The 14,128-nt window shown below is 46.9% G+C and overlaps 1 protein-coding gene across 1 annotated transcript in view; it reads right to left on the bottom strand.

Annotated features, from left to right (window-relative positions):
• SLC12A8 (solute carrier family 12 member 8) overlaps window positions 1–14,128 on the bottom strand; it is a 112,607-nt gene that overhangs the window by 96,590 nt on the left and 1,889 nt on the right. The window contains exon 3 of the mRNA XM_081138151.1: window positions 945–1,091. Coding sequence (XP_080994277.1) covers window positions 945–1,091 — 147 coding nt within the window. The remainder of the gene's footprint in view (window positions 1–944; window positions 1,092–14,128) is intronic.

Genomic DNA, 14,128 nt, shown 5'->3' with positions numbered 1-14,128 from the left:
TGTCCAGTCCAGCTCACCTTTCAACACCTGGTTTAACCACATCTCCTCAGGAAGCTTCCTGGACACTTCAGCAACCTTACATTCACAGCCTGCCCCATTCCTGAGAGATTTAATGCTGCTTTGAAACCTCTCTTGGATTCCTCGTGTAAAATCTGACCACTATGGCTGTTAACTCACCAGGGAGAGGGACAGGGTCTTATATTTTGCAATCCTATTGGCATGTGGTAGTATCTGGCACACACTAGGTGCTCATCAATGATTCTTGATAGGCTGGCCTTTTGTTCTTAGCAACCCATGAGTTTACTGAAGTCCCAGGGAGAACGCACTGTGTGAAGGGCTGATGACCTGCTCAGGACACACAGCTGCCTGGAAATTCCCACAATGCTTTCAGATGAGACATAAAAAGAGGCCCTTGTCCTTCTACAGAGAAGACAAACTGACACCCGCGACCTCATGCAAAAGGTGTGCCCCCGGTAATCTGGCCCTGAGTGTAGGCAGTGTGTACCTCTTACTAAGCCTCCCTGTGCACATGGGCTTGGGGTGCAGTGGGGAGGCAACTATGTGGGTGAGGAGCTGGTACCACCAGGAGGGCACCAGACGAGTAGAAGAACACCAGGAAAGCTGGAAAGGGTCACCAACTGCAGGAAAACTTACCTCTCTCTGATCCACCTCTAGTCCCACTCATGATGTGCCCTGAATTCTGTGCTCATGTTTCAGTAGTTAAATCCATAGTGAGGCACTGGAACCTCTGCGTGAGGCCCAGCTTCTCAGGATTCTCATTTTAAAGCAGTGCTAGCCATTCAGTGTACTTGCTTCTTGTTTCATGTTTCTGGAGCATCTGTGCTTCAGGAGTCTATTACCTGCACCGTGAATGCCCAAGAGTGACAGAGCTTCCCATGTCACCGGCCCACAAGAGACTCCAGGGCCACCAAGCCATCACTCACCACCAGCCAGCCAGTCCTCAAGAAAAGGACAACCCCAAAAATGTTGATCATACAGGACGTGAACACACCATCCCAGGTCCCGAACAGCACTGGCTCCCACACGAACAATTGGATCTTCCACCAGGGCTGGGGCTGGGCCAGGTCCCCCTGGAAACAGAGCACACAGAGGTCAGCTCAGCAACACCAAGGAGAGCCAGCAAGGGGAAGGGGGGGAAGGGAAGTAGGACAGGAGAACTGAGCTTTAAAATGCTCCCATCATATGCCCACAGGGCAGGCTGGTATGTGTAGATACGGTCTTGAAGGTCAAGTGCAAAGGGTCCCTGGCCTCTCCTAACAGGCCCTCCCCTTGCATCTCTACCCAGTAATTCCCATCCCCCAGGGGAAGGGAAGGCGGAGGGGGAGCAGCTGGGTGACAGTAGGCGATCCTGGGCCAGCTCTGGGCTGTCTTATTAAGCCCTAGGGGACAGGTCTGGTCCCAACTGTTGATAACTCTCTTTATCCTTAAACGTGGGCCCCAGTCATCAATTCCAAAACAACAAGAGTCCCATTCAGCATTCTATGACATAGAAATAACAGGTTGCGGGGGGAAGAGGTGGGAATAGCATGTGTGCTGTGCCTGGTATGGCACTCAGGTGGGGACAAAGATGAAGGAGAGGGGGAGCAAAGAAGCCCCTCAGAATGCACACCACAAACATGCTCGAGGGTCAGGTCCTCTCTTTCCCTGCAGGGACAAGCTTGGCAGTTTCCAGCGACACAGGGACTTAGAGCTGGACCCGGTAATCACACTTCCATGCTGCTGGCTGCTAGGATATCTCTTCCCGAGCTCCCAGGACAAGGAGCCAGGCCCTTGTCCCTCTGAGCCAGGGGCCTGCACCCCACACTGGAAACACCATGCTGCCGGGTGGGTCAGTTCAGAGGTAGAAGTCTTTTTCCTGTGAACAGAGACTCTCTGCCCTGAGCAAGGTGTCTAGAAAGGGGGGGAAACTACCCCTGAAAGGTGCCCAGTGGAGAAGACGGCTCAGCTTCCTGCAGCCAAAAAGTTCTGCCACAGGCTCACTCATGCCCAGGAGCCTTCATTTCAAACAGCCACCTCCCTCCCGCAGGCCACTTGCCAGGTTGTAATGAACGTATCTGAAATGTGAGATGACACCTTTCTGTCTTTGGGCAGCCGGAGGGAAAGAAACCGGCTGAGAAACCCTGCCTCTGCCCACTCAGGTCAGGAAGGGGCCAAAGCAAGAGCCGGCCTGCCCTTCCCAAGCGTGCCCGCGGAGACCGGTTGCGCCCGGAGCGCACACCGTGAGCCAGCTCCTGTGACCTGTTCATTACACGGCAGGGAACCCCGGGCTGATGAGCTGGGACCCAGTGGGCACGGCGCCCACCCTCCTTCCCTCTGCTCCGAATGGGCCCCGGCCAGGCCCCATCCCTGGTGACCGAAGGAGGTCTCAGCCCGCATCAGGGAGGCTTTACAGCTCAGGTGAGAGGAGAACTGTGAAAGCTTTTTACAGCATGATTTTAAATCGAGCGAGGGGCCTTCGGGGAAGCTGGGAGAGAAAGAAAAGAGGGCTTATTGAAGATGATTTTCGATTTTCCCGGCTACCCGAATCCCCGCTCCGCAGAGCAGCCCTGAGAGCTCCTCTCCCGCTGCTGCGCGGTCCCCACCCCGCTGGGCTGGCCCAGGGCTCCCAGAGCAGGCGTCCAGCGAGCGCCCTGCACCCGCCCGGGGCTGGAAAGCGACCCGGCTCAGCAGCGAAGGTGGCGAGGACCCACACGCAGTGGTCAAAGTCTCACTCGCGGGGACTCCAGTCGGGCAGCACCCTTGGTCAATATTGATTCAGCCGTTCCTAGAAATGGGAGCTCTTGGTGGCAGTGGGGGTGCCTCCGGCCCCAGAACGAGTTCGAGAGACAGTGTCCGCATGGTTGATCTGGGCCTTTCCATGCCCGTTCATCCTAATCTTTGTCCAGGGCTGGGAACCTCCCAAGGCACAGCGTGGTCACACACCACAGGGCCCCAGGAGCCATGACAACATTGATGCTGAGGGGAAATCCCTGCCTGAGTCCTGCCTCCCCGGACCACACACCATGTCCTTTCTCACGGAGCAGCCCCTCTGCCCTTCAGAACTCAGAGCCCACAGACGCAGTGCCCTGGACATCTGATGCCATCCCCAAAGGACAAAATCCCACAGCAGCGATGCCACAGCCACCTGAACAAGAGCTTCCCACCCCCCCACCCCCAGCTTCCTGGCAAAGGGGCAGAGCCTTCATGCGGGACACAGGCTGCCACTAGGAAGTCTACCCGGGTTTAACCTCAGGAGAGACATGGGCCCTAACGCCCTCCCAATAACAGGCAAACCAGCTAAAACTCAACTGCAAAAGGTTTATTCTTCTGGGTGCTTCAGTGGATCAGCCAACATTATATCTGTTTACGAATTCCTATGGCCTTTCGGCTGAACCGCCATCTCCCAGTAATTCACCAAAAGGCCAACGCAAAGGGAAGGAGGAGAGGCGCCGCTGGATGTTCTCTAGGACTTTTAGAAAACACGGAGATGTTCCTTTGGCCACATACATGCAAATCTACAAGAACGGCGACACTGTGGACATCAAGAGAATGGAAAAGGTTCAAGAAGGAATGCCCCGCAGATGCTACCAGGGCAAAACTGGAAGAGTCCACAATGTCACCCAGCATGCGGTGGGCACTGTTGTGAGCAAACAAGGGCAAAATTCTTGCCAAGAGAATTAATGTATGTATTGAGCATATTAATCAATCTAAGAGCTGAGTCAGCTTCCTGAACGTGTGAAGGAAAAACAAGAGAAAGAGAAAGGTACCTGGGTTCAACTGAAGCATCGGCCTGCTCCACCCACAGGAGCCCACTTTGTGAGAACCAATGGAAGGGAGCCCGAGCTGCGGGAGCTCATTCCCTATGAATTCAGGGCATGAGAAATATAAAAAAATAAAAGACCTCTGTACTGATAAAAAAAAAAATTCTTACGTAATGAGGACTTTTGACTCTTGAAATCACATTAATATTTCACGTACTCAAACAAAATCAGTCTGTGTGTGTCTCTTGTAGGCAGCGTATGTGTGGGTCTTATTTTGATAACAATTATAAAATTATCAAATCAAATCAACAGGATGAAAGATAAAAATTAAAATAGAATGAGAAGAGAAACAAATTAACAAGTTCAAATGAGTAACCACCACACGGAAGGTGGGAAAAGAGGTGACTAGAGGGACATTTGAACATAGCATTTTATGTGCTCTCAGTCTAAAGACAAAAATACCTACAAATTAATACAAATTCTAGATAGCACTTTTGTATTTTTGCAGGGGTGGAAGTTACCAATTCAGAGCCTATGTTCTGCGAATTATAGGATTGAGCAAATAAGAAAATACAGAGTTGGCAGAAGTAGGTTGTTCATATGGAAAATACAATAATCAATAATTATACAAGAATAAACTTTCGCATACTCACAACTGTAAACCTACTTTTGCCACCCCCGTATATCGAATGGGAGTTGAGTTTCTCACTGGTGGAGAAGGGAGTCACAACTAAGGAAAGAGAAAGAACAGAAGGGTAAAACCTGGAGCGGTGAACTGGAATCAGAGATATCAGTTTGAATTTACGGTTTTTAATATACAGAGAAAGATGCAGAGCTAAATATGCATGTGTATATTTATATTCCTTTTCTCTGTCCACTTAAAGGGTCTGTCTATAAGGCACCCCAGTAGCAATAAGCATACTTAGCACTTTCCTAACTTCCAAATTACCAAGAAAATGATTTTTTTTTTTAAAGATGCTGTTTTTAAAGTATGAGACTATAATTATAACTAGAAAGGAGGGGGGAAAACCAGGTGCTACCAGCAGATCAGACGTTTGGAGAAATTCCTGCAAATGCGCTTAGAGCAGGGGTGGGGGGAAGCAAAGGGGAAGGGAACCCAGGGCAGCTGAGAGAAGAGCCGCCTTCCAAGGCACCTGACAGGCTCCCAGGTCAGAGCCATCGGATCCGAGAAGTGGACACGGGTCAAGGCACCGTCACTGGCTGTAACGTTATTTGGGAGGTTTGACGTGCATACATGGTACCTATAGCATAGAAGACGGGGAGGAGGCGGTTGACAAAAGCGCCTGGGTGACTGCCACGTTCCTACATTTTACATTGAAATGCTAAAAATTTAACTCTAAATAAACTGTTAAAAGTTTAAAATATATTTAGTCCCTAGAGCAATCATTCTCAAGCTTTTTTTGTCTCAAGACTCCTTTACATTCTTAAATATTATTGAGGACCCCAAAGAGCTTTTGTTTACGTGTGTTACAGCTGTCAATATTTACCATTTTAGAAATTTATAGGGAGGTATTTAAAAATATATATTAATCACTTAAACATAGCAAAAATAAGCCCATTACCTGTTAAAATAACACATTTCCATGGAAAATACTTTCCAAAGCAAAAACATTTAGTGAAAACAGAGGCCTTACTATACAAATCTTTGCAAATCTTTTTGATGTCTGGCCTGACAGAAGACAACTGGATTCTCTTATTTACTTCTGCATTCAGTCTATTGCAAAATATTGTTTTTGAAGCATGGCAGGGGAAAACTTGGCCTCCCACACTTCTACAGTTAGAAAAGGAAAGAGCAGTTTACTACCACTGATCCACATGTGAAAAAAATTACTCTCTCCCAAAAGATAACACAATCACCCAAAAACAGTGACATGGGACATAAGAAACAGCAGCAGATGCATAAGAACTAGGAGAATTGAAGGAAATGTGAAAGACAGTAAAACCCTGTGCTCAGAAGCAGCAAAGCTGTAATGACACAGATGACATTTTCTCCTCTATGAGTCCAGTCAGGTCACATTGTTATTCATTCACACACACACACAACTTAGATTTAAAATGCTATTACCAACTGTAACCAAAATGGAAGTATCCATTATAATTATAGAAAAACACGCAAATTTTATAAACCTTGACAATGTAAAAATAATAATCCGACTCACAAAAAATTAGAAAGGAAGTGAGAAAAATGGGAGTGAGAGGAAATGTGCCAATAACTTCTTTCTTCCTATCAGGAAGCAATAAGTAAAATGATAATAAGTTGGCAATTTCGTGAAGAAATTGAGGTATAAATATATTATTTAAATAGATTTATATTTAAAATATTCATAATGATAACCATGAGGGAAAACAAAACCCAGAGCCCATTAGCAGTGACTGTCTCTGGGGAGCAGGGGTAAAGAGAGAGGGGAAGAAAGCTTCCGTTTTACGTCATTCTCTAGAGTTTGAATTTTTTTTTAACTGCATGCACGTAGTACTTCTATAATAAAAACAGTAACTTATTTTTATTTAAGAAAAAAAATTTAAATTATCACATTATTAGAAACATTTTAAAAACAGAATGCTGACCTAGAGTTAGTAATCTGTTCAATAGCTCGACTTCATCTGAGCAGTGGAGAATTCACCAAAAGGCGTGTGTGATTTAAATCACATTTTACATGCAGTGGATAAACAAGGAAACTTAAAGACAGCAAAGCCTTTTGTAAAATTAATGTCTGTCCTTAACATTTGTGGGGGGGTTTTAAATTAGAGTTGGTTTTGGCTTTGTGGTGCTCTTCACTGATCATTGCCGAAAATAAAAGGGAAAAGTTACTCAAAGTGAGTCATGACTTTCCGTTTTAAGTTAAATTCTATGGACACTGGGTTCATGTGAGAGCAAATTGATCACCTGGCTCCGACAGGACTGTCGTGTTGGGGCGAGGAGGCCAGGCCGCCGCTGCCCCGTTCATGGGGAGCCCCCGCGCCCCTTAAGCGCCCACGGGCAGTGTGACCGTGGCTTACACGCATCTGCGCCTTAGGGACAGAACACTGTAGGATTCTCTACACGGACCAGTGGGATTTACCCCCCTTTTCTATGTCTTCATGCCTGTTCAGACAGCAAAACAAAAACAGGCAGAGGGAGCGCCCCCAGGCCCCCCTCCTAGCCGCTAACTGCCGCCTTATCCTATTCGAAAGGGACCAGCGCCCCCCTGGCCGCTGCCGCCAAACACTTTTGGTGCCACCTGATTCTAGAGCACACCATCGGTCTCTTGACGCAGGTTTTAAAACTCAGAAGGAAATAAACACAATTTTAAGAATCAGACATATTATGATGATTTAAGAGCCACTGAAATGAATTATTCTCAGGAATGTGTGTTTTTTAAAACGTAAAATTTTTTAACATTCTTCCTTGAATACAGAACTATATTTAATTATTTCCTGTGCCCTGGCCGGGTAACTCAGTTGGTAAAGCGTCTCCTCCCGATACACTGAGGTTGTGGTTCGATCCCCAGTCAGGGCACATACAAGCATCCATCAATGAATGCATCAATAAGGGGAACAACAAATCAGTGTCTCTCTCTCTCCCTCTCTCTCAAATTAATAAACAAAAGAAGGTGGGGGAGGTACAGGAAGGTATATGGGGGATAAATGGCAATGGAAGGAGACTTGACTGGGGTGGTGAAATCACAATACAGTGTACAGATCATGTGTCGTGGAATTGTGCACCTGAAACCTGTATAATTTTGTTAACCAGTGACACCCCAATAAATTTAATTAAAAATAAATAAATAAATAAATAAATATGAAAAACTGTTATCCTGAAGAGATATCTTTGGGTCGAAGAAAGTATAAAATGAATGAAAAAACAAGCTAAAACTCAGTTATCCACCCCTACAGAAAGCCAGGGTGTTCAATCAGGCCGGACCAGAGTCTAAGCACCACCTAGTGGTGCCTTCATCAAATTACAAGAATAGTACTTCAGAATCGTTAAGATTCTCCTTGCAAACCTCAGCTATGAAATGATGGCAAGGACTGTATTTTTTTTAGATCTAGCCATGGATGAAATGTACCCCATGGCAGTAAAGTTACATAATTCACTCATTCACAGCTGGGTTGAATGTATTAATCATTTTTTGAAATCTTATGATGTTATAACATCTTAAAAATCTTGCTGGCCAAGGAGATTGACCTTCTCCGGGTTAACCAATTCTTAGAAATAGCAAAGGGTTAACCAAGAGCATGCCTTTCATATGCTAACAACCAATTCTGAATCTATACCCCAAAACAACCCTTTTATGTAACTCTCACACACCAGGCAATATTTAACCTGTCCTAAATCATCTCAGGGCCATGTACTAGGCATCTAGAAACCACCTGTTTAGCCCAAAGCCTGCCACAACTATTCAGACTAGCCAATCCTAATCCACCCTGCCCTGCCTTTCCCACGTGAAGCCTAGTATGGGCTCCAGGCCAGGCTTTCCCCTCACTCCTGCTTCTGCCCCCTGACCAGACCTGATGCTTCCCCTCCCACCCTGTGTGGCATGGCATGCCCCCTTCTCTTGGGAAATGTAAGCAGGAAATTCCTTCAATGGCATTGGCATCTCCCTGTCATCAGTTAGTCACCTCCATAAATGAAGATTCTGTGGGTACAAATGAGACCGGTTCCCACCTAATTCATTTCAGTGAAGAATCACTTTCATTCCAGGTTCTAAGACACCTTTATCCAGAAAATGTCTCCATTCCACTTTTTACAAATATGCAGCATTTTCGGCCTAGTTGTCATTTCCAGGGCTGACTTCCTAGGCTAAGTAACAAACAGGGCTGCAAGGTGGAAAGTGGGAAAGACAGAGATGACAGTGCCCACATGAAAGCCTTGGACTCAACTGAATCCTGAGAACAATTCCTGTCTTCCCTTCTCTCCCAGATTTCAGGCTAAAAGCCTCTTTTCTTCTGCCACCTCCAGAAGTTACCATCAGTGGTTTTTACAGTGAAGCTCAGCTGCAAGACCTTTCACTTGCATTGGGTCCCTTCCAAAGATTACACCTAATTTTGTATTTGTAGTTGTAACCTTTTTACTAAAGACAATCTCTAAAAATCATATAAGCTTCATGCACTACAAAAACTGGGAGGGCACGAGGGGCCATGGCTCCAGAAAACCCCAGACATGAGCCCTCCTCTTCCATCCAACCATCCTGGGCGGAGTCTCCTTATCTGTAAAAGGAGGGGCTAACAAGACAGTCTTAAGTTCCCTTTTTTTTTCTCCTCAGGTGCACTCACTTCTCTACATACTAATAAAGCAATATGCCACTACCTCGCATGTGGCTGTTAAAGCTCACTTTGCATACTGGCTTTTTAAAGATGCTAAAGCCGGCCTGAAAAATGCATAGCAAAAACAAGTTGGGCCTTAACTGTATGCTGGCTAATCAGGATGCAGAAAATAAGAGCAAAGCTTTTGGAATGAAGCCTGACACCAATGCTCAAATTTACATTATCATCTAAAGACTGGATGCATTAAGATCAACCCGGAGCTGTATTATGGGGTCATGGGTCATGGCCTTGGTTCCAGCCTGGCTCTGCCACTATTTGCATATGTCTTTGGGCAAATCATTCTACATCTCTGGGCTTGTTCCTTGACATGCTGAGCAAGGGGCCTGGGCCAGAGGAGCTCTAAGGACCCCTCTGCCTCTAAACATGTTCACTCCTTTCTGCCTCTTGCCTGTGCTACTTTTCTGTTCACCAGTGCCCCGAAAGTTGACCAGACCCTCTTACTCTCACCATGCCAAGCTAACCTCGGTAAGCCACTGAACTGAGGAGGAGACAGGGAGAGAGCAAAAGAGAAGGCAGAGAAGGGAAAGGGAGGGCAGGAAGTCAGGCAATGCTGGGTACAGGGTCAGAGGTGGGTCACACCCGGGAAGCCAATCTGGACACACCTCCTCCCACACGTGGCGTAGATGCTGTGGCTCTGATGGGGAATCCACGCCCTGGGTCTGCATCCAGCTTTTCTCTAGGGTGATTAGCTCAACCCAGACAGATGTTAGCCCACAGGCTTCCTAAAATGAGTCCTCATGGGCTGACTTCTGCTGGAGCTCGTCTCTGGAGGAAAGCTGGATGAAGAAGAAAGAACACGACGAGTCACTCACACTAGCTAATCTGTAGTTTCGGGTGACTTGTTCCCATGCCATAGCATGACACAGTTTCCCTTTAAGTTTCTCTGAAGACCATCCAACCCTGGGAGAAGGGATACAAAACTTCAGATTAGTTGGGGGTATTCCTTATTCTATAGCAATTAAGAGATTTCAGCTTTAATTCTCTAACAGTAGCTAGAGATCCTGGCAAGAACAGGCTCTCAATACATAAGCTGAGCTGAATTTTTCTCACTATTAACAATGCCCAAAGCATCTGATCCTGCTGGACTTCAGATCTCACCAGCATGTCTACTTGCCATCTCCCTGTCTCAGGCTACCTGCTTCTCCTCCCAGCTAATCTTCCTGACACATCGTGTCTGTGACAGTCCTCTCTGTCCAGTGACAGGCAGAGACAAGCATGGGATCTAAGGTCATTAGCCTTCCATTTACTTCCCTCAGGCTCCAGCTGCTCCTTAGCTTTCCAGCCCCAAGTTCACAAATAGCCTACTCTACTGGGTTTCAATGTAATATCTGCTTCTTCCGATTACTGAACATGCATTGTATTTAGTGCCCACCACGTGACAGGCACTGGGCCAGATCCTCCTGCATATGGCATAAACACCCTGTCAGGTACATTCATCCCATCTCACAGTTGTGAAAACAGACTAGGAGCCCTTGAATAACTTGTCCAAGAGCCTGGCACATCTAGTGGCACAGTCAGAATTTGGAACCCGGGTTCCCAGGTTCAAGTCCACTACCAAACCACACCACACATCGGTGACGTGCCTGAGGACAGAGGCTCCTGAGCAAGATCCATACCTGCTACAAGTTCAGTAGGTCCTCAAACACAGACACACACACACGCACACGTTTCTAAACTACTCTCGACCCATCTAGGCCTAGAAAGTATTCTATCTTCCTAAATGGACTGCCCATCCAGCAGGCTGTCCTGGACAATGTCCCACATTCTAGTTTGGGCCACTGGAATCATTCTGGATTTGGGGCTCCAGCTGCAGGTCTCCTACTTGACCTTGCTGTGCTGAGTCATGCGTTTATTAGCTAACTGAACCTTCCGATCATTTATATCATTACCTCATGGAGCAAATACATACCAAATAAACTACCTTAGTTTTATTATTAGCCAACATTTACGGGATGTTTACTCTTAAACAAGCTCTATACTAAATATTTACATGAATTATCTCTTTTAATCTTTCTGATTCTCTAGGGTAGGTTCTATTTCTGTAGCCATTTTATAGGTGAGGAGACTTAGCGAGTAACTAGCCCAGGGTCACTGGGTTAGAGCTATACTTGAACTCAGGCAGCACATGTACCCTTGACCATCACACCACAAAGCCTCAAACCTACAGCCTCTTCCCAGCTGGTCGACTTATCACTGACCAACACATACACACACACACACACAGCTACCCCATCTGGCCCTGAGACTAGTAAAGCCAAACCAAGAACTCATTCATTCACCTCTATACCTAACTCACAAGTGTCCTCACTGTGGCCAACTTTCCTGAGAGCTACTTTCCTGTCACAGTGACCAAGAAAAGAGCAGGTCTGAACTGACGGGATCGGCATAACACCCACCGGCCCTCTTCCCACTGGGCACAGCCTTCTTAATCCCGTATTCTTCAGGCTTCAAAGCTCTTAGCAGAATTCCTGACTCCCAAGACTGGAGTAAGGCTAGAAAAATGTTCATGGGAAACTCCTGGAGGGCCAGCCACTCCCAGAGTTCAGCTTCAAACACGTTAGCCACCCAACCTACCATCTCTTCCCCGAACAGGCCTTGGATTTACCATCTGGGTGGCTTTGCTCATACCACTGGGGCGAGAGGCATACAGCAGAAAGGGTTAAAGCTTAGACCTGGGCAACAAACATGCCTGGGTTCTAAGTCCTCAGTTTCTCATCTGTCACATCCAAACAGTCATCATCTCCTTCAGAACTGTTGTGAAGATCAAATGAAGGAATGCATGCTAAATGTTCAGTACCTAAGTGCCCACCAATTGGTAGTTATCATCACTCTCTTGCCCTCTCAGCCTGGGACGTGCTTCCCAACTTCACCGTTTGTTCTCCGTCTTCCAACACTCCAAGACCTACTGCAAATGACACTGCCCCAACCCCTGGCCCGGCGAGCTCAGGTATGTAGGACCAGCCCTGCCTGAGCATCGTCTCTATGCTGGGCACTCAGGGCACGTATTGGGGACACAAAAATGAAGAAGACGTGACCCCAAACTTAAGGAGTTCACATTCTTAAGGGAGATGGGAAAGACAGGCTCATTTCAAGGCCACACGGTAAGTGCAGTGACAGAACCTGCTGTGGGAGCGGGGGTGTCAATCAGATCTGAAGGCTTTGGGCACCAAGATAAGGAGTTGGAGCTTAACTGTGAAGGCGGAGTGAAGCCACTGAAAGGCTTCAAGCAGAGGAGTCAAATGCACACATCTATGCTTTAGAAAAGGATCACTTTAGCCTGGCCGGCATAGCTCAGCGGTTGTGTGTCAATCTATGAACCAGGAGATCACGGTTTGATTCCCAGTCAGGTCACATGCCCGGGTTTCGGGCTCGATCCCCAGTTGGGGGCGTGCAGGAGGCAGCTGATCAATGACTCTCTCATCATTGATGTTTCCCTCTCTCTCTCCTTCTCCCTTCCTCTCTCTGAAACCAATAAAAACATTTATTATTTTTTTTTTTTAAAAGAAAAGGATCACTTTAGTAGCAACATGGAGAAAGAAGTTTGGAGGATGTGAATAATCCAGGCAAGAAACGGTACCTTGAACAAGACGGTGCAGAGGAGACCGAGAAAAAGAGATGAATTTAAAATGTGTCCAGATCGTGAACACCAAAAGCCTTGACACTGAACACTGTCCAATCTCTCGATGTTTGGAGATTGAAGGAGAGGGAGATGGAGAGGGAGGTGATACAGAGGCTTTTGCATCCACCACATTTTAAAAATCAAGTCCCTTAGGGGACTTATGGCAATTTACCTTGCATCGTGGTTACCTGCTACTTGTTCATTTGGTTAGTCAACTAACATTTATTGTCTACTTAGATACCAGGCACTGCTTTGGGTGCTTGGAGGGTTCTGGTGACAAATAAATTTAGTGAGAAGTATCAGCAAAGACCAATCTAGGGAAAGATACAAGCGCAGAGCCTGGGGAATGGTGAGCTTTGGCTGGAAGTTGGATCACAAAGAGGAAAACTCTGGGGACTCAGGCTGGGTCAGACAGTGCAAGGCCTAGGCTAAGGAGTTTGAACACGGGGTGGTGGACATGGGGAACCACTGAAGGCTTTAAACAGGGGAGAGAGCATTATAGCTGAGCCTTAACAGATCTCTATCTCAGAGATGAACCAAGAATGTCTTATGTGTTTCCCTTTTTGGAACCCCTGGGGACAAGGGCCTCATGTTTTCCATCTGAGCATGTTTTTCATACTTAACACAGAACCCATTATTGAGGAAGTAGTCCACAAATATATGTTACGTGCATAAACACTCATGTACACACCCAAAGAAAATGCATGGGAAGTATGGTGGGAGACTGGGCAAGCTAAAGAAAATGTAAGGCCCCTGACAAATCAAGGTCTCTCTAAGGGTCCTTGACCGCACTAAGAATGAGAGCACAGGCCTCTCCACCCAGGAGTGAACAGCTCTGGATAAGAGTCCTGAAATATCTTTGAGGAGCCATTCCGAGTCTCCAGTCACTCGCTTCTAAGCAGCTTGACTACTTCCAGGGCTGTGTGTGAAGAGCAACAGTAAAGCCCTGAGGAAGGGAGCCCCCATCACCTGCCCACCGTCACGCCGCATTCCTCACACGTACTCTGTGCACGAGGAGAGGGTGCCCAGTCCAGGTTCCCCCACCAACCCTGAGCCCCATCTGCCTCGCCAGCCTCTGCCCCTTGGCTCAGGACCCCCGGTTCTAGATCCCATTCTTGCTATTATGTGAGGCATTGGGTTGATTCTCTCCCCTTTTGGGGGGCTCATCCCTCCTGTTATAATCCCAGGAAACCCCCCTGCCCTGCTCTACAAAGCAGGAGAGAAATCCAAGGGACAGTGAGTGCATCAAGGCTGAGTGGTCATTAACCGGCTAAGACGCTGGAAACAAGTAGTTCCCTGATAAACACTTAAGCAGGTTCTTTTACTTTTTAAGGGATTGACTATTTCTGGGGAGAGCCACTTCAGTTTCATAGCTACACTGAACATTACTGTAACTAGTGATCAGCAGGAAGACGATAAAGAA

This window comes from Miniopterus schreibersii (genome assembly GCF_964146895.1).
Source record: "Miniopterus schreibersii genome assembly, chromosome: 5".
NCBI lineage: Eukaryota > Metazoa > Chordata > Mammalia > Chiroptera > Miniopteridae > Miniopterus > Miniopterus schreibersii.
The sequence above is the reverse complement of the archived record's forward strand: the minus strand, read 5'-3'. Positions and strand labels throughout refer to the sequence as shown.